This window comes from Rana temporaria, chromosome 10 (assembly GCF_905171775.1).
Source record: "Rana temporaria chromosome 10, aRanTem1.1, whole genome shotgun sequence".
NCBI lineage: Eukaryota > Metazoa > Chordata > Amphibia > Anura > Ranidae > Rana > Rana temporaria.
The window spans coordinates 12,100,783-12,128,591 of record NC_053498.1 but is presented as its reverse complement, the minus strand read 5'-3'; the positions used below and the strand labels follow the sequence as shown (position 1 = coordinate 12,128,591).

The 27,809-nt window shown below is 44.6% G+C and overlaps 1 protein-coding gene across 1 annotated transcript; it reads left to right on the top strand.

The window, feature by feature from the left end:
• The first annotated feature begins 1,935 nt into the window (after positions 1-1,935).
• LOC120915990 (phospholipase A2 inhibitor 25 kDa subunit-like) lies at positions 1,936-12,495 on the top strand. Its single transcript, XM_040326831.1, has 5 exons — positions 1,936-2,203; positions 7,419-7,532; positions 9,082-9,231; positions 10,265-10,408; positions 12,200-12,495. Exons 1-5 carry the CDS (start codon positions 2,152-2,154, stop codon positions 12,391-12,393), a joined length of 654 nt encoding a protein of 217 aa, XP_040182765.1. The 5' UTR covers positions 1,936-2,151; the 3' UTR covers positions 12,394-12,495.
• Positions 12,496-27,809: the final 15,314 nt, after the last annotated feature.

Below are 27,809 nucleotides of genomic sequence, written 5' to 3'. Positions count from 1 at the left end.
TATTTTTCATAAGTGTTGTTGTTTCCTAGTAACATTATTCACTGTTTTGATTAATACTATTAACACTTACTGTATTCACTTAGCACTAGTTGATATTAGCGCTATCTCTTATTCATTTCATATAATTTTTGGTTTTGTTCACCTATTTGATACGCAGCTCTTATCATTTGATATTTTTTGCTGTTTTTTTTTCTGAATTTGTTTTTTTATATGGTAGCGCAGTAGTACCACTCTTTTTATATATTTTACAATCCAATTGTTATAGAAAAATGGTGGGTGATAAAAATGTCATATATTGAGCAGGGGGGCATCTGTTGGCTCCTAATAATACATCATTGGTTCATAATATAGACATTATACAAAACCAGATTCATTAACCACTTACCCCCCGGACCATATTGCTGCCCAAAGACCAGAGAGCTTTTTGCGATTCGGGACTGCGTCGCTTTAACAGACAATTGCGCGGTCGTGCGACGTGGCTCCCAAACAAAATTGGCGTCCTTTTTTTCCCACAAATAGAGCTTTCTTTTGGTGGTATTTGATCACCTCTGCGGTTTTTATTTTTTGCGCTATAAACAAAAATATAGCGACAATTTTGAAAAAAATGAATATTTTTTACTTTTTGCCATAATAAATATCCCCCAAAAATATATAAAAAAACATTTTTTTTCCTCAGTTTAGGCCGATACGTATTCTTCTATATATTTTTCGTAAAAAAAAACACGCAATAAGCGTTAATTGATTGGTTTGCGCAAAAGTTATAGCGTTTACAAAATAGGGGGTATTTTTATGGCATTTTTATTAATATATTTTTTTACTAGTAATGGCGGCGATCAGCGATTTTTTTTTCGGTACTGCGACATTATGGCGGACACTTCGGACACTTTTGACACATTTTTGGGACCATTGGCATTTTTATAGCGATCAGTGCTATAAAAATGCATTGGATTACTATAAAAATGCCACTGGCAGTGAAGGGGTTAACACTAGGGGGCGGGGAAGGGGTTAAGTATGCCTGGGTGTGTTCTTACTGTGGGGGGGGGTGTGGCCTCACTAGGGGAAACACTGATCCTCTGTTCATACATTGTATGAACAGAAGATCAGCATTTCCCCCGCTGACAGGAACGAGAGCTGTGTGTTTACACACACAGCTCCCGGTCCCCGCTCTGTAACGAGCGATCGCGTGTGCCCGGCGGCGATCGTGCCCGCCGGGCACACGCACGGGAGTCGGGGGCGAGCGGGGAGCCGCCGTATAGCTACGGGCTCTCGCCCAGCAGAGCCGACCTGCCGCCGTAGAATGACGGCGGCTGGTCGGCAAGCAGTTAAAATATGTCTCCGTAATAATTATAGCCATGATTGAATGATGGGTAGGTTCAATCGGTATATGGAATAGTAGATGGTGCAGTAGCGGTGGGTATGAAGGGGGGCATCTATTGGCTCAACGTGTTTCATGGCAGTACTGCCACTCCTCAGGAGCAAGGTACGAGGTAGAAGTCTATAAATACTAAAACAATATAACAATGGTCAAAAGTAAAAAAAAAAAGTGACAAATTGTGTTACATCTTTCTGTCTATAGATTGCATAGCAAATAAAATATGTTTTTGCAAAACAAAATGACTAAAAAGCATAAAAAAATATATTTATTACTTTGTTAATTTAGATGTGACTCTCTACTTGGTATGTGTGTCGCTTTTAGGTTGGAGACACCTGTTTTATACGATTATTGTCTAATTAATTCTTATTTTGTCTCAATAGAATCTTTTTTTTTTTTTTTTTTTTTTTTTGATGGAGATTAGAGAGTCAGTTGTAGGACCTTTAATGATTTTGTTTAGGGCTCCACCACGCATTTAGCTATGCAAAAAAAAAAAACCTTAATGGATAAGAATATTAAAATTTAATCTCTCAGACGGTAATATGACTTTCAAACTTTAATGCACTCTTCAGACTAGGCAATCCAGTGTTCATTTAGAGGAATAGAACTCGAGGGACTTAAAAAAAAAAAAAAAAACATTGTCAGTAATATACGTGATGCAGAAATATTATTTGTAACGGGTCCAAACATTACCACACCCAAATTACAAGTAAGATGTTCTCCAGCAAACAGAGACGGATGTCCCTCGTACCAATGTAGACTTACTGCAGGCTCTCATAATGTCATCATTCTTACATATTATCGGTGTGCTCTTGGCTTTGGCAGCATCTGGTAAGTGTTTATTAATATCTTTGTGAAATAATTTATGCATGTCATATATGTATATATATATATATATATATATATATATATATATATATATATATATATAAAATCATTTAATTTAATTTAATTTAAATTTTTTTTAAGACATATAGACTCTCCTAAAGCTAATAAGAGAAAGGCAAGTCAACAATAAACTGATCTAGAGATAAGTAGAATTGTAGAGGAAAAAGACCAATTAGGAATGAATAACCATCAGCAACCGAGTCCCTCTAGAAACATAGTTTAGAAAGGTTTGGGACTTTAATTGAAGCTTGATGGATGAATGTCAAATATATCAATAACTATATAGGCCTGGTCAAACCTCAGTCATTAAAGTCATACCGACAATTTTCTTTTATATCAAAAATGTATTCTTACAAAAAATAGAAAAAGTACAAAATAAATAATAAACAATAAATAATGAATATTTAGTGCATATTAAAAACATTCAGACTAGAGTATATAAATGGTACTGCACATGCAAAATGATATAAAAAAGGGGGGGAACGGTCAGGGAAAGGAATGAACGCAAATAATCCACTGTTATATATAGGAGATAGTATGTATTACCTATATTGATCGAGTACCCAAATGGGTTGTGTTGCTGTAATCTAAACTGTTATCACAAAAATTTCAGGTGGGAAAAAGAAAAAAGAAAAAGGGAGAGGGAGGAAAAAGGGGGGGGGAGGGAGGAAGGGATTTGATTTAGAGAGGAAGAAAAAGAAAAAGGTAGAAAATCAGCCAGTTGGCTTAAAGGGATTACTTTTAGCAACACTGTTATGATCAGTAGGAGGAAGCAATGATACGTTTAAATTATTTATTAGTATCAAAATTGTTTAAGGCATTAAAGGTTACAAGTGATATGAAAGTACTGTGTATCAATGGTGGCCAAAAAACTTTACATGGCTACCTTCAAATGAAAAAGTACAAGAAACATGCGCAATAAATAAGGACAGGACATGTAACATGCAAAATGATGCAGATGATCTTCATCACAACCCACGTATGGGGGTTCTACTAGTTTCGCCCAAAAGGGCTTCGTCAAGAACCCGTGGAGGGTGATAGTCTACATGGATAAAAAGTATGCCAATGAGATAACATCATACATGAAAGCCAAATAAATAATGTGTACCAATATAGTCACGAAAAGAGAGAGGAGAAAAAAGCCCATCAATTACAAGGCTGAAAAAAAGGGACTTAAAAGGATATTGTTAACCAAAAATATATAAGTATAGGTACATTAAAATACATACTTAAACTGATCTAATTCAACTAAACCAATTTAATAAAAATGGAAAAGCTTGACCATGCTTTTTTTTATATTTTTTTATTTCATTCTGAGTACCTAAAGACCTCCACCAAGTCCCAGGCTCTGTTTGCAACTTGTGCTACATGCAACTACAAATTGAAAGTTCTGGATTTGAGAAATGCAATATTATTTACTGTGATTACATTTTTTTTATTATTTTTTATGTAAAAAATAATTAAAAAAAAATAAAGAAGCCAGTTCCAGGGACCTGGCTTCTTAGTAGCCTTGTTATTTTTTTAATGTAAAAAAATGTGAAATAATTTATGCATGTCATTTATATAATTTTTTTTAAAGGTATATAAACTCTCCTAAAGGCTTCTTAGTAGCCTTGTTATTTTTTTAATGTAAAAAAATGTGAAATAATTTATGCATGTCATTTATATAATTTTTTTTAAAGGTATATAAACTCTCCTAAAGGCTTCTTAGTAGCCTTGTTATTTTTTTAATGTAAAAAAATGTGAAATAATTTATGCGTGTCATTTATAGATTTTTTTTAAAGGTATATAAACTCTCCTAAAGGCTTCTTAGTAGCCTTGTTATTTTTTTAATGTAAAAAAATGTGAAATAATTTATGCGTGTCATTTATAGATTTTTTTTAAAGGTATATAAACTCTCCTATTTGTCTCTGTTTGCAACTTGTGCTACATGCAACTACAAATTGAAAGCTCTGGATATGTGAAATGTAATATTATTTACTGTGATTACATTTTTTTTATTTTTTTATGTTAAAAAATTAAAAAATAAAGAAGCCAGGTCCAGGGACCTGGCTTCTTAGTAGCCTTGTTATTTATTTTTATTTTTTATGTAAAAAAATGTGAAATCATTTATGCATGTCCTTTATATAATTTTTTTTAAAGGTATATAAACTCTCCTAAAGGCTTCTTAGTAGCCTTGTTATTTTTTGATTGTTTTACATAAAAATATTAAAATCACGTTAAATAATATTTGGCTCTGTTTGCAACTTGTGCTACATGCAACTACAAATTTAAAGCTCTGGATTTGTGAAATGTAATATTATTTACTGTGATTAAATTATTATTTTTTTTTTTTATGTTAAAAAATTAAAAAAAATGTGAAATAATTTGTGCATGTCATTTATAGATTTTTTTTTTAAAGCTATATAAACTCTCCTAAAGGCTTCTTAGTAGCTATGGGCCAGATTCACAAATGAGATACGACGGCGTTTCTCCTGATACGCCGTCGTATCTCTGTTTCTATCTATGCGACTGATTCATAGAATCAGTTACGCATTGATATCCCTAAGATCCGACAGGTGTAATTGTTTTACACTGTCGGATCTTAGGATGCAGTACCGCGGCCGCCGCTGGGGGGAGTTTGCGTCGTAAACCAGCGTCGGGTATGCAAATTAGGAGTTACGGCGGATCCACAACGGATTTTCGCATTCGCTACGTCGCCGCTAGTCTAGTTTCCCGTCGCAAAGTTAGTCGTTTTTTTGGTGCCCTAACTTTAGTCAGCAAGTGTATTGCTGTCTAAAGTATGGCCGTCGTTCCCGCGTCGAAATTCAAAATTTAACGTTGTTTGCGTAAGCCGTCCGAGAATACGGAAGTACGCTACGCACGTCGCCGTTCAAAAAAATGACGTCGCGGCGCGCAAAGCACGGCGGGAGTTAAGAAACGGAGCATGCGCAGTAGGTCCGGCGCGGGAGCGCGCCTAATTTAAATGGCACACGCCCATTTAAATTGGCCCGCCTTGCGCCGGAGGCCGCCGGCATAGTTTTCATCGCAAGTGCTTTGTGAATCAGGCACTTGCGATGAAATATTGCGGCGGTGTAACGTATCTAGGATACGTTACGCAGCCGCGATTCTACGTGAATCTGGCCCCTTGTTATTTTTTGATTGTTTTACATAAAAAAAAAAAAACAATTAACATCACATTAAATAATATTTGGCTCTGTTTGCAACTTGTGCTACATGCAGCTACAAATTGAAAGCTCTGGATTTGCAAAATGTTTAATTATTTACTGTGATTTTCATTTTTTCCTGTAAAAAAATAACAAGGCTACTAAGAAGCCAGGTCCAAGGGGCTTCTGTAACCCTTAAAGCGGGAGTTCACCCGAAAAACAATTTATAACATTAGATTGAGGCTCATTTTGTGAAGAGGAATCGGGTGTTTTTTTTTAAATTGAAGCCGTACTTACCGTTTTAGAGATAGATCTTCTCCGCCGCTTCCGGGTATGGGTCTTCGGGACTGGGCGTTCCTATTTGATTGACAGACTTCCGACAGGCTTCCGACTGTCGCATACATCGCGTCACGAGTAGCCGAAAGAAGCCGAACGTCGGTGCGGCTCTATACGGCGCCTGCGCACCGACGTTCGGCTACTTTCGGAAAATCGTGACGCGCTGTATGCGACCGTCAGAAGCCTGTCAATCAAATAGGAATGCCCAGTCCCGCAGCCCATACCCAGAAGCGGCGGAGAAGATCTCTCTCTAAAACGGTAAGTACTGCTTCGATTGTAAAAAAAAAACACCCGATTCCCCTAGACAAAATGAGCCTCAATCTAATGTTAAAAATTGAGTTTTTGGGTGAACCTCCACTTTAAGGCCCATACACACGATCGGACCTTTTGACTACAGTTGTCCGACCGACCTGTTTTATCAGAAAATCCGACCATGTGTACGCTCCACCGGACAAACTTTCCGGCAACAACTGTCCGATGGAGCAAAATCCGATCGCGTGTACACAAGTCCATTGGACTAAAGTCCAAAGTACAAACACGCATGCTCAGAACCAATGCTAAAGATCAGACAACAATAGCAGAAGTTGCCCACAGGGTGGCGGTAAAGAGCAGAAAAACCACATGAGGTGGTGAAAGTTTGGCTGAAAAAAGTCCTGCCGTGTTTTTGCAGAACAAGTTCACGGACAATGCCCCTTTCGGATCAAAATCCGCGGAAAAGTGGTATGAGGCTTTAGAGACCACTTAAAGCTCATTACACCCTTAAAAAAAAAAAAAATGCCTTCCCTCATCCAATGCATCTTGCAAAAAAAAAAAAGTTGCAGCTTGCAAAAAATCTTTAGATTTTTTCTCAAGTTTTTAGGTAAATCTCTTTTTAGTAAATTATAATGAGGGTTCTATTCACTTAGGCCCGGATTCTCGTACGAGTTACGCCGGCGTATCTCCGGATACGCCGTCGTAACTCTGAGTCTGAGCCGTCGTATCTATGCGCCTGATTCTTAGAATCAGTTACGCATAGATTTGTATTAGATCTGACCGGCGTAAGTCTCTTACTCCGTCGGATCTTAACTGCATATTTACGCTGGCCGCTAGGGGCGTGTATGCTGATTTACGCCTAGAAATATGTAAATCAGCTAGATACGCAAATTCACGAACGTACGCCCGGCCGACGCAGTACAGATACGCCGTTTACGTTAGGCTTTTCCCGGCGTAAAGTTACCCCTGCTATATGAGGCGTACATGAGGCATACCAATGTTAAGTATGGACGTCGTTCCCGCGTCGAATTTTGAAAATTTTACGTTGTTTTTTGCGCAAGTCGTTCGCGAATAGGGCTGGGCGTCATTTACGTTCACGTCAAAAGCATTGGCTTCTTGCGGGTTAATTGGGAGCATGCGCACTGGGATACTTTCACGGACGGCGCATGCGCCGTTCGCAAAAAGCGTCATTTACGTGGGGTCACATTAAATTTACATAACACACGCCCACATCTACCACATTTGAATTAGGCGGGCTTACGCCGGCCTATTTACGCTACGCCGCCGCAACTTTGGTTTGAGAATACGGCACTTGCCTGTCAAAGTTGCGGAGGCGTAACGTAAATAGGATACGTTACGCCCGCACAAAGATACGCGGTTCTACGTGAATCCGGGCCTTAGTGTTGTGATTTCTCTCTTTTTAGGATACTCTCTCTATTGCACTCAGTGTATATCTCAATCAAAGTCGTGTGTCGGTTCCAATGTAAGTTGTCCTTCTGACTCTCTGTGTGGAGTTTCATACTCAGAAACTGGATATGGTAAGTTTTTATTTTTTTTCTAAACAAAAACCGATGCTTACCTTTTTTTATTTCTATACGTTTTTATTAGAGATTATAACATATACAAGGGGGGAAAAGCGAATGTATATGTCAATGAGCCTGAGGTATTACAGAAAGGTGAAGATATTACACGAGGTTGAATCAGGTATTAATTATTTCGTTAAAAAATGCATTCGTCCGAAAATCCAAATTAATTAAGGTCAAATCTTTCATTGAAGGCTTATGGTGTCTGTCGCATGTTCTAAGAAGATTCGACAAGCAGCTAAACTGTACGACGCCGCAATCGTACATTTTCGGTCAAATGCTCTGCCCATAGGCTATAGAAGAATTCTAATGTTGGATGACACTAGTAATAATTATATTTCTAAATTACTAGTCAACCAACATTCAAATTCTTCTATAGCCTATGGGCAGAGCATTTGACCGGAATTAAAAAAATAGGGAAGGGGAACAGAAAAGCACTCACATTTGCCAACATCCGAAATATTGAATAGAAGGGAGGTTACTGCTAAGGGCAGTGACAAGGCGGACTTTTAAGGCAAAACAGGAACATAGGGTTTAGAAAAATATAAACTTTTAATTACAAAAATACAATAAAATTTATAAAGAAAATACACAGTATACGTTCAATTGCAAAAATTCCTTTTCGTCTCGTCTAGGCGTTTCGCCTTTTGACTTCCTCAGGATGAGGTTACGAGAATTTGACAGAGAGATATTACTTATTTCATTAATCGGAATGATCGCTAGCCATCCAGTGCACCGGGGACCTTTAAGGTCGCAGACATACCATCAATATGCAGCTTATAGGAAAGCTTAGTATAGCCTAACAAAGAGGAATTCCTCTAAATGACATCAGACCCAACGTGTAGTCCGTCGACAGGAGTAAGTTCTAGCAAGTAGCCAGAACCACAAACAGAGCTGGGACCAGAAGGGCAGGGGGCAAGACCAAGATGGGGGATATGTCCAAAATGGGCAGCCACACTGCAGTATCCGTTATAGGACAAACCAGTAGGTTAAGGGCCTCTCGGATGGAAGGATGTCATACGTCCCGGGGGGATAGCCTGGCTATCCCCCCGGGAGCCGAGAAGCGGGGGGTCAAAGTTGTGGAGCGGGGGGAAGACTGCGATCGAAGTTGTTGAGCGGGGGACAACCACAGTAGCAAGCAGCTGAGCGCGGGGGGGGGGGGGGGTGACGATTGTAGTTGTGTTGAGCAGGGGGTGGCTACCGCTGGATGGATGGACTTCTTACCTCTTCCTCCACAACTGCATGGCTCTTCCTGCTTCCTCCTCCCATGCTGCATGGCTCTTGCTGCTTCCTGCTCCCGGGGCCCCCTATTGGCCAGGGACCATGGGCTTGAGCCCAGTCAAGCCCAATGGTAAGTCCGGCCCTGGTAAAGGCAGTGTGGGAACGTGCCTTTCCCGCACTGCTTTTTGGTGTGAGGCATCCCTAAATGCGCTAAGTACTGGTTTGCTTTTAAAAATGTGTTTATATTCATGGCAGGAAATGATATGCTTTTGTTGTATTCTAGGCTGCGATACTACAAACCTCTATGTGATGTCATGTTTGCCTCAGGACGAGTGTGGTTTGAGTGGAAGTGCCACCTTCCCATCCGGGGTGACATTGAGGATGGGTTCTTCATGTTGTTCCACCAGTCTTTGCATTCCAACGTTGCCTTCCTGTAAGTGGCTTTCTTGACTTTCTCCCAGGCAGTAAGTTAAAAGCCCAGACCTTCAACATTAATCCATTGCTGCTGCCTCCCTCTAACTCTTTAAAGTGATTCTAAAGTCAGAAGGTTTTTTATCTTAATGCATTCTATGCATTTAGATTAAAAAACCTCCTGTGTGCAGTAGCCCCCCTAATACTTACCCAAGCCCATATTGATCCACCGACGTTGCACGAGAGTCTCGGCTGTCCAGTACTCTCCCCCCCTTATTGGCTGAGACAGCAGCAGGGCACCAGTGGCTCCTGCTGCTGTCAATCAAAGTCAGTGAGCCAATGAGTAGAGAGAGGGGGCAGGGCCGAGCCTCAGCTCCTTGTCTGAATGGACACACAGAGCAGCGGCTCGGTTTAGCAAGCTGCTTACTGTGAGGGCTCTCGGCCAGAGGGAGGGGCCAGGAGTGCTGGCAAGGAACCAGATAAGAGGAGGTTCTTGGCTGCTCTGTGCAAAACCATTACACAGAGCAGGTAAGTGTTTTTTATTTTTTTGTGAAAAATAATGAGACATTAGTATCACTTTAACTGGGTTTTAATTTTATATTTATGCCAGTTTTTGTTAAATAACAAACATGTTATACTAACCGTTCTATGTAATGGTCTTGCGCAGAGCAGACCAGATCCTCCTCTTCTTGGATTTCCTGCCAGTACTCCTGGACCCTCCCTCCTACCAAATTGCTTGCTCTGGGGGGCACCCAAAACAGGCTCACTCCTACCATCCCTTACATCAGTGGACCCCCTTGCCTTGTGCTGCTGCCAGGAGGGCTGGACAGAGAAGTGCATGATCTGGTGGAGTCCTGTGCTCTCTGCTGCTGACTGCTGAGACCAGGTGGGGCGGAGACAAGGGGGGGTGCGAGGGCCACATGGAATGGCCTGGAGGGCCGGATTCGGCCCGCGGGCCTTGTGTTTGACACCTGTGATGTAAGGTGTCTGTCTTCTCTATGCTTATTAATAAAGTAAAGGTACTCACATGCAATTTTTTTTCCTTTTTCCTTTAGTGCCATGGTACAATTCAATGCCCAACAATGGGTTGACATGCGGATCTTGCAAGTCAGCTGACTCCACCTGGTGTTACACTTCAAATACCATACAATGCACCGGGGATGAGAACATGTGCCTTCTGCATACTACAAAAATGTCAGGTAAAGACATGACATGATCTGTTTTTTTAAAAAAAGGCACGTCAGTGAAGAAGGAAAATTACCCATTTGCAAAATTTTATAACAGAAACAAAGAAATATTTTTTTTCAACATTTTCAGTCTTTTTTCATTTATTTAGCAAAAATAAAAAACCCACAGGTGGTAAAATACCACAAAAAGAAAGCTCTACAGTAGGTGACCGCGATATTGTGTCAATCTCGCTCCCTTTCACGGCAAAATTGACCACCTACGAGCCCCGTCGCGGGAACCAGCGCCGAGCCGGCTTGCCGCGATGGGAAAAACCCGACATAGAAGCAACGGGGATCCGACTTGGATTCCCGCCAATTCTAGACGTGGCGCTTGGTATGAATCATGAGGGGGAACTCCACGCCAAATTTTAAATAAAGACCAGCAATGCGTTCCTCTCCAGGAGCATACCAGGCCCTTAGGTCTGGTATGGATTGTAAGGAGAACCCCTACGCCGAAAAAACGGCGTGGGGGTTCCCCCACAATCCATACTAGACCCGTATCCGAGCACGCCGCCCGGGCGGTCAGGAAAGGAGTGGGGACGAGCGAGCCCCCCCTCCTGAGCCGTACCAGGCCGCATGCCCTCAACATGGGGGGGTGGGTGCTCTGGGGCAGAGGGGCGCCCTGCAGCCCCCCACACCAAAGAACCCTGTCCCCATGTTGATAAGGACAGGGCCTCTTCCCGACAACCCTGGCCGTTGGTTGTCAGGGTCTGCGGGCGGGGGGGCTTATCGGAATTTGGGAGCCCCCTTTAATAAGGGGGCCCCCAGATACCGGCCCCCCACCCTAGGTGAATGAGTATAAGGTACATCGTACCCCTACCCATTCACCTGGAGGAAAAGTGTCAATAAAATAAACACACAACACAGGTTTTTAAAATAATTTATTAGTCAGCTCTGGGGGTCTTCTCCGCTCTACGGGGGTCTTCTCCACTCTCCGGGGGTCTTCTCCGCGTTCCTGGGGTCTTCTCCACTCTCCGGGGGGTCCTCTTCTGTCTTCTCCGCTCTCCGGTTCTTCTCCCGCTCACTCTCTGGTGACTTCTTCGGGGCTGGCCGCCGCTATCTTCTTTGAAGCTCTTTCACTAGCGGCGGCCAGCCCGGTCTTCTTTGCCGACTTCTGCCTTCTTTTCTTCCGATGTTGACTCCACTCTCCCTCCCGCTGTAATGCCGGTTGTGCAGTGTGCGGCGATTTATATAGGCCTCTTATGATGTCACAGTTCCAGCATGCTCCGGGACCCACGCTGGAATGTGCTTTCCTATTCCAGCGAGTGCGAGATGTCGGCACCCTGTCGCCGAGAATCAGCGCCGTCGTGCTGGAAACACATTCTCGCAGACATGTACTGTATCTGTCTCAAAAAAAATATAAAAATGTCATATGGGTACAATGTTGCATCATGACTGAGTGATTGTCATTTAAAATGTACAGTAGGTGCCGCCGATTTTGTGTCAATCTCGCCTCTGCTAGCGGCGAGTTTGACCACCCGCGATCCCCGTCGTGGGAGCCAGCACCGAGCTATGTCGCTCCTCCAGCTCGCCGCCCTCAATGAATTCCTATGGATGCACGGCATCTCGTGGGGGCAGCGAGCGCGAGAAGCACAGCTTCCAGCGGCGATATCCAGCGTGATCCCATCGCGCTGGATATACAAAATCAAAGGCACCTACTGTAACAGCACTGAAAGTTGAAAATTGGCTTGGACAGGAAGGGGGTAAAAGGGCCCAGTATTGAAGTGGTTAACATTGCAAAACAATTTTTTTTATTATTATTAGGAATGATTTCAATGTCAACAGCCTTTCGTGGTTGTGCCACAAAAAGCCTCTGCAACCTCAGCAGCCAATCTTATAGCACCGAAGACGTGTCAGCAGAAAGGAAGTTCATCTGCACCAGTGGAAGTACGGGTCTCCGAAAAGGCTTCATCCTTCCTGCTGTGATCTGTCTTTTCTTGCTGAATTTATTCATCTAAAATGTTTGGAAAATAATTATTAGTACACAAACAAAAACACAAAAGCTGTTTTGTTTTGCAGAATAAGAGATTTATTAAAGTTTTCATCTAAGATTCACCCAACTGTCACTCAAGAAGAGTCAACAATTTCTAGGTAAATCCTAGGCAAAAATGTTTGAATGTGTATGGAAGTGCACCTGCTACAAACATTCATCTCACTCAGTGATGTCTGGTGTGTTTTTTTTGGGGGGGGCGGCAAACAACTCAACCACCCACCAGTTGGTCAGCTGGCACCCAATACCCGCCCCCCCATGCTGTCGGTCATCCAGCCACGCAATTACCCCATCTAGGTCGTGGAAAGGTGGCGGCTTCTATCAGGTCTCCTCCTCCTCTTGCATCATGGCAGCTTCCACCGTGCATTTCCTCCCTCCTCCGAGGCATCCAATAGGATCACCTGTTCTTTCAGACAATCGGGTGATGTGTCTAAAGACCCCCTTCCTGATTTGCTGGGAGGAGAATCAGCGTGACATTGGTGTGACAATAGCAAATATGTATTCACTATTGTCACACAAGTGGGTGTGCTAGTGGGTGGGCGAGCCCACCCTTTTTTTTAAACCTATTAGAGCCTCTGTCTATAATAATGTGCTTAAAAAAAATAAAAAAATTGGCATCCATGAGTTTGGTGTAGCATGTAGATTAAAGGCATGCGCCTCTTATGGATGGGCCACCGCTGGTAGCAACATGAACAAGATTTCTAACTTGCTGGCTTTGCTGGGTCACTGGGAGCCGTTGGCTACCAGTGCTGCCAATCAAAGCCAGTGATGCAGGAGCATGGGCTGGGGCCGAGTCCCTCTATCTGTGTCAAGCGACTTTCCATGGGGGCACTGAACAAAGGGGAGGGGCCAAGAGCAAGGGCATGGGACCCAAATAGAGGAGGTTCACAGCCATTCTGTGAAATTCCATTGCACAGAGCAGATAAGTATAGACATGTTTGTTAATTTAATTTTTTTTACATTTTACCTTTACAATCACTTTAAGATCTTTCAGCTTTTGGTTAATTGGTGCGGAAATATCAATAAACATATAACTGTACTGGAGCAATGTCTTCTGATATGTCCCTGAATTTGATATTATTTCTTCATGACCTGTCCTCTAAGTCAGTAATTTTCTCTTTAAAGCAGAGATCTGCACGCCCCTTTAAAAATTAAAAGTCAGCAGCTACACATACTGTAGCTGCTGACTTTTAACATAAGGACACTTACCTGTCCAGGAGTCCAGCGATGTCGGCACCATTGCCACCACCATTGCCGCTGAGGGAACCCGGCAGTGTAGCCTTGCGGCTTCACGGCCAGCTCCCTACTGTCTCCCAGAAGTGGGTACAGGGTACATGTCGAAAAACCCGCCCCCAGCTCCCCCCCCCCGAAAGGTGCCATATGTGGCACCGGAGAGGGGGAGGAATCAGATAAGCAGTTTATGTGCTGGAGCAATGTCTTCTGATATGCCCCTGAATTTGATATTATTTCTTCATGACCTGTCCTCTAAGTCAGTAATTTTCTCTTTAAAGCAGAGTTCTGCCCGCCCCTTTAAAAATTAAAAGTCAGCAGCTACACATACTGTAGCTGCTGACTTTTAACATAAGGACACTTACCAGTCCAGGAGTCCAGCGATGTCGGCACCATTGCCGCCGCCATTGCCGCTGAGGGAACCCGGCAGTGTAGCCTTGAGGCTTCACGGCCAGCTCCCTACTGTCTCCCAGAAGTGGGGACAGGGTAAATGTCGAAAAACCCGCCCCCAGCTCCCCCCTCCTGAAAGGTGCCATATGTGGCAGCAGAGAGGGGGAGGAATCAGATAAGCAGTTTTGGGTTGAACTCCGCTTTAATTCCTTGCAACTCCTGCTCTCAAAGATGCAAAAACTAGCTTCTTGTATGGTGTGACATAGTCACTAATTTATATTTAAATCCAGTTAATGTGTCCTTAAACTGGATTTGTTTGGACTTGCACATGAGAAACAGTAAATATAAATTTATATATATATATACGTTGTTTCTTTACCACATACCACCTTTAGGTGTAATGCTTATTACAGTGTTGCCCTTAAAGCGGAGTTCCACCCAAAAGTGTAACTTCTGTTTTAAGCACTCCTCGCCACATTTGGCATGTATTTTTTTTTTGGGGGGGGGGAGTGGGTAACCTATTTCTAGTGGGACTTCCTGTCCCACTTCCTCCTTCCTATCTTCGGCTGCCTAGGCGACTCCTCCTCTCGTCCTAGGCGGCCCTTCCCTGCCAGTGATCTTCTGGGACACAACTCAAGTCCCAGAAGAACGACTGCCCAATAGGAGAGAGCAGAGCGCACCCAGCCGTGAAGCCATAAGCTGTCACGGCCGGGTGCCCACAGTTATGATGATGGTGCCAGGGAGAGGAGGGGAGCGAGCCTCCGGGCTGCCGCATCGCTGGGCCATGGGGCAGGTAAGTGTCGGTTTATTAAAAGTCAGCAGATATGCTTTTTGTAGCTGCTGACTTTTAATAAACGAAAACACGGTTGGAACTCCACTTTGGTTACCAGGTTTATTCAGGAGCACATTTTGACCACATTTTGACCTTCCTGGGCCACATTGGAAGAAGAGGGAATTGTCTTGGACTGCACAGAAATACACTAATAATAAGGAGAGCTTATGAGCAGAAGAAATCAGGCAGATCACAAGTTAACAATCATGTTTTACGTTGTTTGCGTAAGTCGTCCGTGAATGGGGCTGGGCGTAGGTTACGTTCACGTCGAAACCAATGAGTCTTTGCGGCGTAATTTGGAGCATGCGCACTGGGATACGTCCACGGACGGCGCATGCGCCGTTCGTTAGAAACGTCAAATACGTGGGGTCACGAGTATTTAGCATAGAACACGCCCCCCAACCAGCCTATTTTGAATTAGGTAGGGCTTACGCCGGCCCAGTTACACTACGCCGCCATAAGTTAGAGCGCAACTTCTTTGTGAATACAGGACCTGCCGCTCTAACTTACGGCGGCGTAGTGTATCTGAGATACGCTACGCCCGCCTATAGATGGGCACATCTCTGTGAATCTAGCCCAGTGTACCTATCTGAGTAATAAAACTTAAAAAATGTTGTGTAATATTTTTTATTATAAAGGTAAAAGAAGGAACATAAAACGAATGCAATATTTGACACTGGGGTAGATTCAGAGAGCAATTACGCCGGCGAATCCATAGATACGCCGCGTAATTGCTAAGTAGCGCCAGCGTATCTACTTTCTGTATTTAGAAAGCTAGATACGCCGACTTTAGCCTAAGATACGGCTGGCATAAGTCTCTTACGCCGTCATATCTTAGGGTGCATTCTGACGCTGGCCGCTAGGTGGCGCTCCCATAGATGTCAGGGTAGAGTATGCAAATTACATACTTATGCCGATTCACGAACGTACGTGCGCCCGGCGGTAATTTTTTACGTAGTTTGCGTACGTCGTTTTCGTTGTAAGGCTGCTCCTGCTATTAGGAGGCGCAGCCAATGTTAAGTATGGACGTTGTTCCCGCGTTGCGATTTGAACTTTTTATGCTGTTTGCGTAAGTTGTCCATGAATGGCGCTGGACGCCATTTACGTTCACGTCGATACCAATGAAGTCCTTGCGATGTCAATTACCGCAATGCACGTCGGGAAATTTTAGGGACGGCGCATGTGCAGTACGTTCGGCGCGGGAACGCGCCTAATTTAAATGATCCATGCCCCCTACGGGATCATTTGAATTACGCAACTTTATAGGCAAGTGCTTTGTGAATCAAGCACTTGCCCATAAAACTTGCGGCTGCATAATGTAAATGTCATACGTTACGCCGCCGCAGTTTTGCGCACCCCTACCTGAATCTACCCCACTGTTTTTGTTACTCATCAATATCTGGTTGGATGGATGGATGGAGTAGCAATTCTCAATGAATTCTCAAAGTGCTCATCATATATTTTGGTTCCAATTTTGTGCTTCATCCTTAAAAAGAGTTGCCGACACCCTGGATTTACAATTAAAGCTATGCATTTGAAAAGCCAATACAATTTGTATTACATTTTTATTTCTAACATAAAATGTTTGTTCAAAAACATTGAAATAAATAATCAGTTTATATATTAGAAGGCCAAAATGGTGGCCTGAGTTTATGGGAGGAGCCCGGAGGGTATTTAAGCAGCCCACTCACACATGCTCTTTGTCGGTTCAGTGTGCAGTACTACACGTCACTGGGCCGACTCTTCCCAGCTCACCTCATGTCCGTGAGTCTGCGCATTCAATCGCATTCGACATCGCAAGCGCTTTGCGGCTTTTCCCTTCATGGTCTTCGCCGGCGGTTCCCGCTTACTGTCGCAGGTAGGATTCAAACCTTTTCGTATCTTGTGCAATCTTACAATTCGTTATGCTTCCTATCCTGCATCCCTTTTGGAAGAAAATCTGCCGCTGAGTTATTGTTGCTCATGTTCCAACATCATTCGGCTCAGGCATAATACATTTGCAACTTCCTTCTGCCAAACATACGATTCATTTGTAAATCCATTTGGAGATTGACATGTGTTTGTATGGGTTCTTTGGCAGATTGAGGTGGTAATTGGACTCACATGGTGCCTTCTCTGCACTTGATTAGCCTGGGGGGATGGGTGGTTGGTAGGTGTTCGGTTTCAAAGCAAGGGGTAGCATACACTCTACAACCAATTCGTATCAGATTCGTTCAATACTCCTTACTATCAATTCGTATCGGATTCATTTCATGCATTTTACAACCGTTTTGTATCAGATACATTGCATACTTTCTACCGTTGTCATTCATTGTTTCCCCCATGTCGTGTGTTTTAGTTCCCGCTGCGGAACTTACGAATTGCTTGTACACGGCTCTTCTCTCTCATTTATTTACCAAAGTTGTTGCCTGTGCGTCATGCATGGCGCCACACCACACTCTTGGGATGTGTTGCACATCCACTCCAGTCCAAAGCAAACCCAGTCGCACTTTACTGTCCCAGGTAGGATTCGTTAGCTTGTTTGTCATGTCAAATTCGTGGCCACTCATGGTGTCACCTGTACCATATGTTTGGTTCCCACAGTGGAGCTTACAAAGCATTGATACGTACTTCTTGTGTTCTATTTTCTACACCAAACCTCGTTGTTTTGCCCCATGCACGGCAGCACGCTACACCTTCCCGACATGTTTCACTCCAGCCACAGTCCGCCGCAAACTCACTCGCATGGCCCACTGTCGCAAGTAAGATTTGTTATTACATTCTTTATGTTCTATCAATTTGCTACCATTCGTTGTCTCCCATATCGTTCATTAGTGGCCCCTATGGAACCTACGATTCAAACAGGCGTTGTCCTACCTTATACTGCTTGCTTAAGGTACAAACAAACCAGGTGTTTCTATCCTTTCTCAGTAACCCAATTCTTATTGATTGAGACCTTGCAACCATGCAAATCATCTCAGCAGTCTGATACCCTTGCTGAGACCCTGGCAACACATGACCCTTACAAAATGCAAAAAAAAAAAAAAAAAAAAAAAAAAAAAACAAAAAAAAGAAAAAAATACAAAAAAACAAAAAAAAAAAGAAAAAAAAAAATATTGCCACCACGTAATCTCAGCCCAGCAACCTGACACCTGTTGAGACCGTTGCAACGATGCAAAATTCGTCTCCACAGCCTGACACCCTTGTTAAGACCCTTGCAAACGCAATACCGTCTTAGCAGCCCCACACTCATCGAGACTCTTGCAACCACACTAAATCGTCTCAGCAGCCTGACACCCTTGTTAAGACCCTTGCAACACATGACCCTTACAAAACGAAAAAAAAAAAAAAAAAATGCAAAAAAAAAGAAAAAAAAAAAAACGCAAAAAGAAATAGAAATATAAAAGTGCAAAAAAAAAAAAAAAAAAAAAAAAAAAAAAAAAAAATGCCACCACACAATCTCAGCCCCGCAACCTGACACCTGTTCAGACCGTTGCAACGATGCAAAATTTGTCTTCGCAGCCTGACACCCTTGTTGAGACCCTTGCAAACGCAATACCGTCTCAGCAGCCCCACACTCATGGAGACTCTTGCAAGCACGCAAAATTCGTCTCTGCAGCCTGACACCCTTGTTGAGACCCTTGCAAACGCAATACCGTCTCAGCAGCCCCACACTCATGGAGACTCTTGCAAGCACGCAAAATTCGTCTCTGCAGCCTGACACCCTTGTTGAGACCCTTGCAAACGCAATACCGTCTCAGCAGCCCCACACTCATGGAGACACTTGCAAGCACAGAAAATTGTCTTAGCAGCCTGACACCCTTGCAAACGCAATACCGTCTCAGCAGCCCCACACTCATGGAGACTCTTGCAAGCACGCAAAATTCGTCTCTGCAGCCTGACACCCTTGTTGAGACCCTTGCAAACGCAATACCGTGTCAGCAACCCCACACTCATGGAGACTCTTGCAAGCACACAATTGTCTCAGCAGCCTGACACCCTTGTTAAGACCCTTGCAACACATGACCCTTACAAAACGCAAAAAAAAAAAAAAAAAAATATGCAAAAAAAAAAAAAAAAAAGCAGAAAAAAATAAATTGTCACCACACAATCTCGGCCCAGCAACCTGACACCTGTTGAGACCATTGCAACCATGCAAAATCGTCTCAGCAGCCTCACACCATTGTTGAGATCCTTGCAAACGCAATACCGTCTCAGCAGCCCTACACTCATCAAGACTCTTGCAACCACGCAATACCATCTCAGCAGCCTCACACCATTGTTGAGACCCATGCAAACGCAATACCATCTCAGCAGCCCTACACTCATCAAGTCCCTTGCAACCACGCAATACCATCTCAGCAGCCTCACACCATTGTTGAGATCCTCGCAAACGCAATACCGTCTCAGCAGCCCCACACTCATAAAGACCCTTGCAACCACGGAATACCGTCTCAGCAGCCTCACACCATAGTTCAGACCCTTGCAAACACAATACCGTCTCAGCAGCCCCACACTCATCAAGACTTTTGCAACCACGCAATACTGTCTTGAGCAACCTCCCACTCGCCAAAGACCTTTGTGACCATACAGTCTCGCCCCAGCAACCTGGCATTCATTGAGACCCTTGCAGCCAGACAAATCATCTTTGGCCTCATGTACACTGCTGTTGGTAAAAAAAAAAAAAAAAAAAAAATGGGTTCAGACGGATGTTCAGAGGCATTCGAAACGCATTCCAAACGCCAATGCCTGTAACAGCTTGTAAACACTGCCAGATGCGGTAACTCATGTTTACCAGCGTTTCATTCACAGTCGTTTTCATAAAAAAATTAAAATAAAGGGGAATATTGTCTCGGCAACTTGACACTCATTTGAGACCCTTGCTAAATGTAATATCATCTCAGCTACCTCACACCCTTCTAGACCTTTGCAACCACACAATCTCATCTCAGCAACCTGACAGCCGTTCAGACCTTTGCAGCCATACAAAGTCATCTTAGCAACCTGACACTCATTTGAGACCATTGCAACTGCAATATCGTCTCAGCAACCTGACACCCATTTAGACCCTTGCAGCCATACAAAGTTGTCTCAGCGGCCGACACTCATTTGAGACCATTGCAAAACGCAACATCGTCTCAGCAACCCCTCACTTGTTGAGACCTGTGCAACCACACCATGCCATCTCAAAACAAACCTCATAATCATCGAGACCTTTGTAACCACGCAATATCGTCTCAGCAAACCAGACAGACCCTTGCAACCATCAAACCTTCATACTCAAGGCCCCTGCCACCACACAATATCGTCCCAGCAACCTGACACTCACTGACACCCTTGCAACCGCACAATATTGTCTGCAGTAGTATAAAACACTTAGCGGCACGCACCTACATGCAAACCCGAATACAAACTAAACTTGCAAACACACCTCAGTGACAAACAATCAGCCACACAAACACACAGTGGCACCCAGTTGGCCATTCATCTTCAGTGGCACGCGGGCCACTCATCTTTTCTCAGTTTTTTTCCCTGCGGTTAGTTCAGGTTTTCATCCAGCACCAGCGAGTGCACGTTGGCCTGCGAGTGCACGTTGGCCTGCGAGTGCACGTTGGCCTGCGAGTGCACGTTGGCCTGCGAGTGCATGTATATCGTCTTGTTGAGCACCTGTGTATTGTCTTGATTTTCTCACACCAATGCAAGATCCAGTCCAAGTTCTCAAACTAGACCAAGCATCAGTAGCAGACTTGGCTATGTGGGACAACTTCCCCACCTGATAGAACATCATTTCAATCTTCATCCCGACAGTGTCAGCCGAGCCACCAAAGGCTTTTGCAGCCATTTTTAGGCCGCCACTGGTTCTCCAAAACTTGGCCCCCAGAAATTCTCTTACATTTTTGCTTCACCCAGTCTTCATCACACCTCGTGCTGCACCCCATCGTGGCAGCTGCCCAGGTCTGGGACCACACTTGAACAGGACAGACACTGTTCTTCACCACAGACAATCAGGCCACAGCCGACATCATCAATTAAGATAGATCTAAGTCACTCCCCATCACTTCCTGCGCAGGCTCACACAGCTGTCACTCCGTCACCAGTTAATATCTTATGTAGACGTTTTCCAGGCAAATGCAAAAAGCAGCTGATGCGCTATCCTATTCCAACCTTGGAATGGATGTTTTTTCCAGCAAGAGCCTGGAGCCGACCCAACAACTATCCCTGTCCCACCATGGACATTGCTGACGACGGACTGAAGTCGCATCTCGCCAACGCAATCCAACTTATTAACCACTCCTTGGCACGCAACACACTGAAGGCCTATCGCACTGCTTGGAACACTAATCGCAAATTTTTGGCCCCTTGCCCCGGAGCAGCAATAGGCAACGTTGGACACATCCTAGCCTTCATATCGTATTGCCACATGCAGCTGACCATTTCTCACAATACTATCACGCCATATCTAGATGGCATCCAGCATTTCCTGTCCCTGCAGGACCCCAGTAAACCGTCAGTATTCTCGAGCCCATGCAGTCAAGTCCCTCCTACAGGGCATACAGAAGCACCAACCTGTAGTCAGTGGCAAGCGCCTACCTTTCAAGAGTCCCCTCTTTAGGGACATGTCTAAAATCCTTACTCGTTCCCTGTTTAGGGCTTTGCCCAGTCTAGTCACCCAACAACCATCTACCAGGCCTTCTACGGTTCCCTACAACCTAGTGAATTTAGTCAGCGGCTCCGGCAGTCACACACTGCTCCGACGCCACCTGACTCGCTTTCGAACCACTACACTCTCACAGTCTGCAAACGCAACAAACAGGCCCCTGGGGTTGACATCAACCTGTTTCAGACTGACAACGCCTGACGCCCAGTGACGGTGCTCGACCCACTACTGCTCCATCTACCCAGCCAATCTGATGGTAGCTCGTTGCTACCCTTTCTAAACCAGCTCCCTGAGTGTCAGCCAGTGTGTCAAGCATGTCAGAATCCTCCTAAGTAACTTGGGCTTCAAACCCCAGTCAGTTCTCTGGACATTCTTTCCGAATTGGAGCAGCCTCAGTTGCCTCCCAACAGGGAGTACCAGACTACGTAATCAAAATACCAGGCTGATGGAAGTCTCCTTGTTTTGCCACATACATCCCAAATCCTCATGAAGGAATGGCACAAGCCTTTACCAAGCTGGCTCAATAAATACAAGAAATCAATATAAACTATTCCCTATCTGAGTCTTTTGCCCCCTTTTCTTGGCATACTGACCAGACCACCAAGGCACACTTCAGGTCTATTTATGTTGTAAGTCTTGTCGCGTGTTTATGTGATCCACATCTCTCTCGGTCAGAGGGCCACGACCATAAATTAGAAGGCCAAAATGGTGGCCTGAGTTTATGGGAGGAGCCCGGAGGGTATTTAAGCAGCCCACTCACACATGCTCTTTGTCGGTTCAGTGTGCAGTACTACACGTCACTGGGCCGACTCTTCCCAGCTCACCTCATGTCCGTGAGTCTGCGCATTCAATCGCATTCGACACCCTCCCGCCCTTCCCTTTTTCAGGGCACTTCTCAGCATGTCCTTCTTCAATTAACTACCCATTACTTAGCTTGGGTATGCCCCCTTTTCTTGGCATACTGACCAGACCACCAAGGCACACTTCAGGTCTATTTATGTTGTAAGTCTTGTCGCGTGTTTATGTGATCCACATCTCTCTCGGTCAGAGGGCCACGACCATAAATATAACATGTTTTTTTAAATTATTATGAAAATTCAATCATTCTGATAATTCTATAGTTTTCATATATACTGTGTTAGGTAAAACATTAGAGATTGTGGCTACAATAAAAAGGTTTTTTCAAACATTCTCTACTACTAACAGATCAAAAAAAAAAATCTGCTGGTGCCTAAAATGTTTATTGTGATTTATAGATGGGTTTTGTAGGGTTAATATGCTATGGGGTTTCTGCTGCTTGGCCTGTGCAGCTTCCCATAGCTGGGGTATTTACGTAGAGAGTGGTTAGGCCAGAGAAGAACATTGGTCTATGAGTGCCCATCAGTGCTGCATACCAGTGCCGCCTATCAGTGCCCATCAGTGCCGCCTATCATGCTGCTTACACACGACCATTTTTAATGGTCTAGGAAAAAACAATGGCCCGGATTCACGTAGAAGCGCGCATCTTTGTGCGGGCGTAACGTATCCTATTTACGTTACGCCGCCGCAACTTTGACAGGCAAGTGCAGTATTCTCAAACCAAAGTTGCGGCGGCGTAGCGTAAATAGGCCGGCGTAAGCCCGCCTAGTTCAAATGTGGAAGATGTGGGCGTGTGTTATGTAAATTTAATGTGACCCCACGTAAATGACGCTTTTTATGAACGGCGCATGCGCCATCCGTGAAAGTATCCCAGTGCGCATGCTCCAAATTAACCCGCAAGGAGCCAATGCTTTCGACGTGAACGGAAATGACGCCCATCCCTATTCGCGAACGACTTACGCAAACGATGTAAAATGTGAAAAATTTTACGCTGTTCCGACGTCCATACTTAACATTGGTACGCCTCATCTGCGCCTCATATAGCAGGGGTAACTTTACGCCGGGAAAAGCCTAAAGTAAACGGCGTATCTGTACTGCGTCGCCCGGGCGTACGTTCGTGAATTGGCATATCTAGCTGATTTACATATTTCTAGGCGTAAATCAGCGTACACGCCCCTAGCGGCCAGCGTAAATATGCAGTTAGGATACGACGGCGTAAGAGACTTACGCTGGTCGTATCTTATACAAATTCTGGCGTATCTGATTCTTTGAATCAGGCGCCAAGATACGACGCCTCACACTCAGAGATACGACGGCGTATCTCCTACGAGAATCTGGGCCAATGTTTTTTTTTCAACCCGGCCTTGCCTACACACGATTGTGAAAAAAAATGCTCTAGCAAAGCGCGGTGACGTACAACACGTACGACGGCACTATAAAGGGGAAGTACCATTCGGATGGCGCCACCCTTGGGGCTGCTTTTGCTGATTCCGTGTTAGTAAAAGGCGATTTGCGCTTTTCAGTCTGTTACAGCGTGATGAATGTGATATCTCCATTACGAACGCTAGTTTTACCAGAACGAGCGCTCCCGTCTCATAACTTGCTTCTGAGCATGTGCGGTTTTTCACATTGTTAAAGCCCACACACGACCATTTTTTACGACGTTAAAAACAACGTGAAAATTTAGGGCATGTTCAAAATTTTTAATGCCCATTTTTTACGTCGTGAAAAATGCTCTGGAGCCCACACACCATCGTTTTTAATGACGCGGCATCAGTGCTTATTATCAGTACCCATCAGTGCCACCTCATCAGTGCCGCCTTATAAGTGCCCATCAGTGCTGCCTATGAGTGCCCTTCAGTGCTGCATACCAGTGCCACCTATCAGTGCCCATCAGTGTCGCCTATCAGTGCCTATTATCAGTGCCCATCAGTGCCACCTCATCAGTACCACCTCATCAGAGCCCACCAGTGCCACCTTACCAGTGCCCATCAGTGCCACCTCATCAGTGCCCTTCAGTAAAGGAGAAAACCTATTTATTTACACAATTTTATAACAGAAACAAAGAAAAACGTTATGGGCCGGATTCACATACCTGGGCGCATCTTTATGCCGGCGTAGCGTATCAAATATACGCTGCGCAGAGCGGCAAGCACAGTATTCTCAAAGGAAATGCTCCCAACGTTGCGCCGGCGTAACGTAAATTCGTAGGCGTAAGCCCGCCTAATTCAAAGTAGGTGGAAGTGGGCGTGATCCATTTAAATGAACCGTGACCCCATGCAAATGATGAGCCGAACGAACGGCGCATGCGCCGTCCCGTGGACGCTTCCCAGTGCGCATGCTCAGAATCACGTCGGAAAGAACGCCTAAGATACGTCGAATCACTGAACTTAACCTACGCCCATCCCCATTCACGTAGTACTACGTAAACGACGTAAAATACGACGGCTGTTCCCTGGTCCATACCTTTGCATGGGCTGCGCCTCCTATATGTGGAATAACTTTACGCCGGACGTACGACTTACGCAAACGGCTTATATTACTGCGACGGGCGCAAGTACGTTCGTGAATCGGCTTATCTCAGTCATTTGCATATTCAACGCGTAAATCAATGGGAGTGCCCCTTGCGGCCAGCGTAAATATGCGCCCAAGATACACCGGCGTAGGAAAGTTACGTCGCTCGGAGGAAGCCTATTTTCAGGCGTATCTAGTTCTATGGGCACGGCGCAGAGATACGATGGCGCACATTTACACTTACGCGGCGTATCTCGACATACGTCGGCATAAGTGTTACGTGAATCCGGGCCTATTTTATCAACATTTTTGGTATTTTTTTGGGGTTTTTGGGCATTTTTTTTAACCCCAGCAGTGATCAAATACCACCCAAAGACAGCTCTATTTGTGGGAACAAAATGATAAAAAAATGTGTTTGGGTACAGTGTAGCACGACCGCGCAATTGTCATTCAAAGTGCGACAGCGCAGAAAGCTGAAAGTTGGCCTGGGCAGGAAGGGGGTGTAAGTGCCCGGCATTGAAGTGGTGAAGGATTACGGTTATCTAAGACTCCATTCACATCTGAGCGACAGCCGCGTTCGGCGGTAGCGGCGTATTTTACCGCGAGTGTGAAACTTTCAATTTTTTTTTTCTCAAAGTCTTCCCATTGCTGTCAATGGGCAAACGCCAATGTCGCCTGAAAAAAAGGGTCCGGGACTTTTTTTCAGGCGACAGGCGTTCGGCGTCTATGAGATGTGAACCATCTCCATAGACAGCAATGGGAATTCTCCCCTCTAGCGGCAGAAGCGTCCGGCGTCGGGCGTCGGGCGTTTTGTCGCTCAGGTGTGAATGCAGCCTTAGTTTAAAGTTTTTTTTTTCTTTTTCTACGTTTCAGATCAACATTTTTCAAAATAAAATACAAATCCTAGGTGGGAGGTTGAAGCCTCTTTAGTTTGCAGTACTTCCACTGGTGCAGCTATATTCAACATCCGTCGCTATTCCTTCTTCACACAAATATGTGCGACCCATATCGCAGACGCTCTTTGTGGCGCAACCACAAATTGTTGATAAAGTTAGTATTTCTTCTGTAAACAATATAAAAAGTTTTTATTAAATTTTACATTTCCCCACAAATATATAAAAAAAAATAGAATGGCAATTTGATTTCAATACAATCCCAACAAATATAAAACAAGTGCTTAAAAATGAGGCTCCTAATGTATCAATTTGCTTCTTCTTTTTTTTTTTATCTTGTTCAGTGGCGGCTGGTGCTCCAAATTTTTTGGGGGGGCGCAAAAAAAAAACAAAAAATTATTGCAGCCTCACAGTGCCCATCATACACAGCTACTGTGCCCATCAATTGCAGTCACTGTGCCCATCAAAGGCAGCCACTGTGCCCATCATACACATCTACTGTGCACATCAATTGCAGCCACTGTGCCATGCCATCAATTGTCGCCACTGTGCCATCAATTGTCGCCACTGTGCCATGCCATCAAACGCAGCCACTGTGCCAATCAACTGTCACCACTGTGCCATGCCATTACACGCAGCCACTGTGCTATCAATTGTCACCACTATGCCCATCAATTGTCACCACTGTGCCCATCAATTGTTGTCACCACTGTGCCATGCCAAATGCAGCCACTGTGCCATGCCATCAAACGTTACCACTGTGCCCATCAATTGTTGTCACCATTGTGCCCATGAATTGTTGTCACCACTGTGCCCATCAATTGTTGTCACCATTGTGCCCATCAATTGTTGTCACCACTGTGCCCATCAATTGTTGTCACCACTGTGCCCATCAATTGTTGTCACCACTGTGCCCATCAATTGTTGTCACCATTGTGCCCATGAATTGTTGTCACCACTGTGCCCATCAATTGTACTCGCCACTGTGCCCATCAATTGTACTCGCCACTGTGCCCATCAATTGTACTCGCCACTGTGCCCATCAATTGTACTCGCCACTGTGCCCTGTTAAATTCTGCCACTGTGCCCATCAATTGTACTCGCCACTGTGCCCTGTTAAATTCTGCCACTGTGCCCTGTAAAACGCCCCCTCCCCATTTCAGCCCGGCACTTACCTTTTTGGGGTCAGCCACCCTGCTTCCACCGTCCCTCGATGTCTTCTCCCGCCCTCGATGATGCTTCAGCCAATCAGGTTACCAGAACCGGTGAACCTGATTGGCTGAGACACCTGTCAGTCTTATACAAGGAGCGCATCCCTAGTGCGTTCCTTGTATAAGCTTCCGGGACACGAGGGCTGTACTCGGAAAGCCATTGGCTCTGATAGGCACTTCCGTACAGCCAACCAGCTGCCGTTAACCAGAAGGCCGGACATGTGCGCCGACCATCTGAATAGAACAGCGGCAGCGCCGATAATAACATAGATTCGTGCAATGCATGAATCTATGTTATTAGACTCAGTGGCGGTGAGAGCCAGAGGGGGCGGCGCTCCAGCGCCCTCTATGAACGAACCGCCACTGATCTTGTTAACCTTTTTTTTTAATGAACATTTGTTTAAATGTTGTGAAGTTAAATGGGTCTATGGTGTCCGTTTATGAAGCAGTGAAGAGCGGTGATCCCAAGGATCACCACTGATCACAGCCCATAAACAGTTTATGAAACAGAGATAATCGGGGGGGGGAGAAGTGTTTGAACTTGTTCTCCCGCCGATTATCTCTACACACAGTGAAGTCTCATAGACTGACACAGAAACGGACAGTTTGGGCCAGATTCACAAAGAGATACGACGGTGTATCTACAGATACACCATCGTATCTCTGACTTACACTGGTCCTATCTATGCGCCTGATTCATAGAATCAGTTACGCATAGATAGGGCTAAGATCTGACAGTGTTACACTGTGTTACACTGTCGGATCTTTTTTTCAATTTAAAAATGGCGCCGGGGGCGTTCCCGCTGATTTACGATAAAT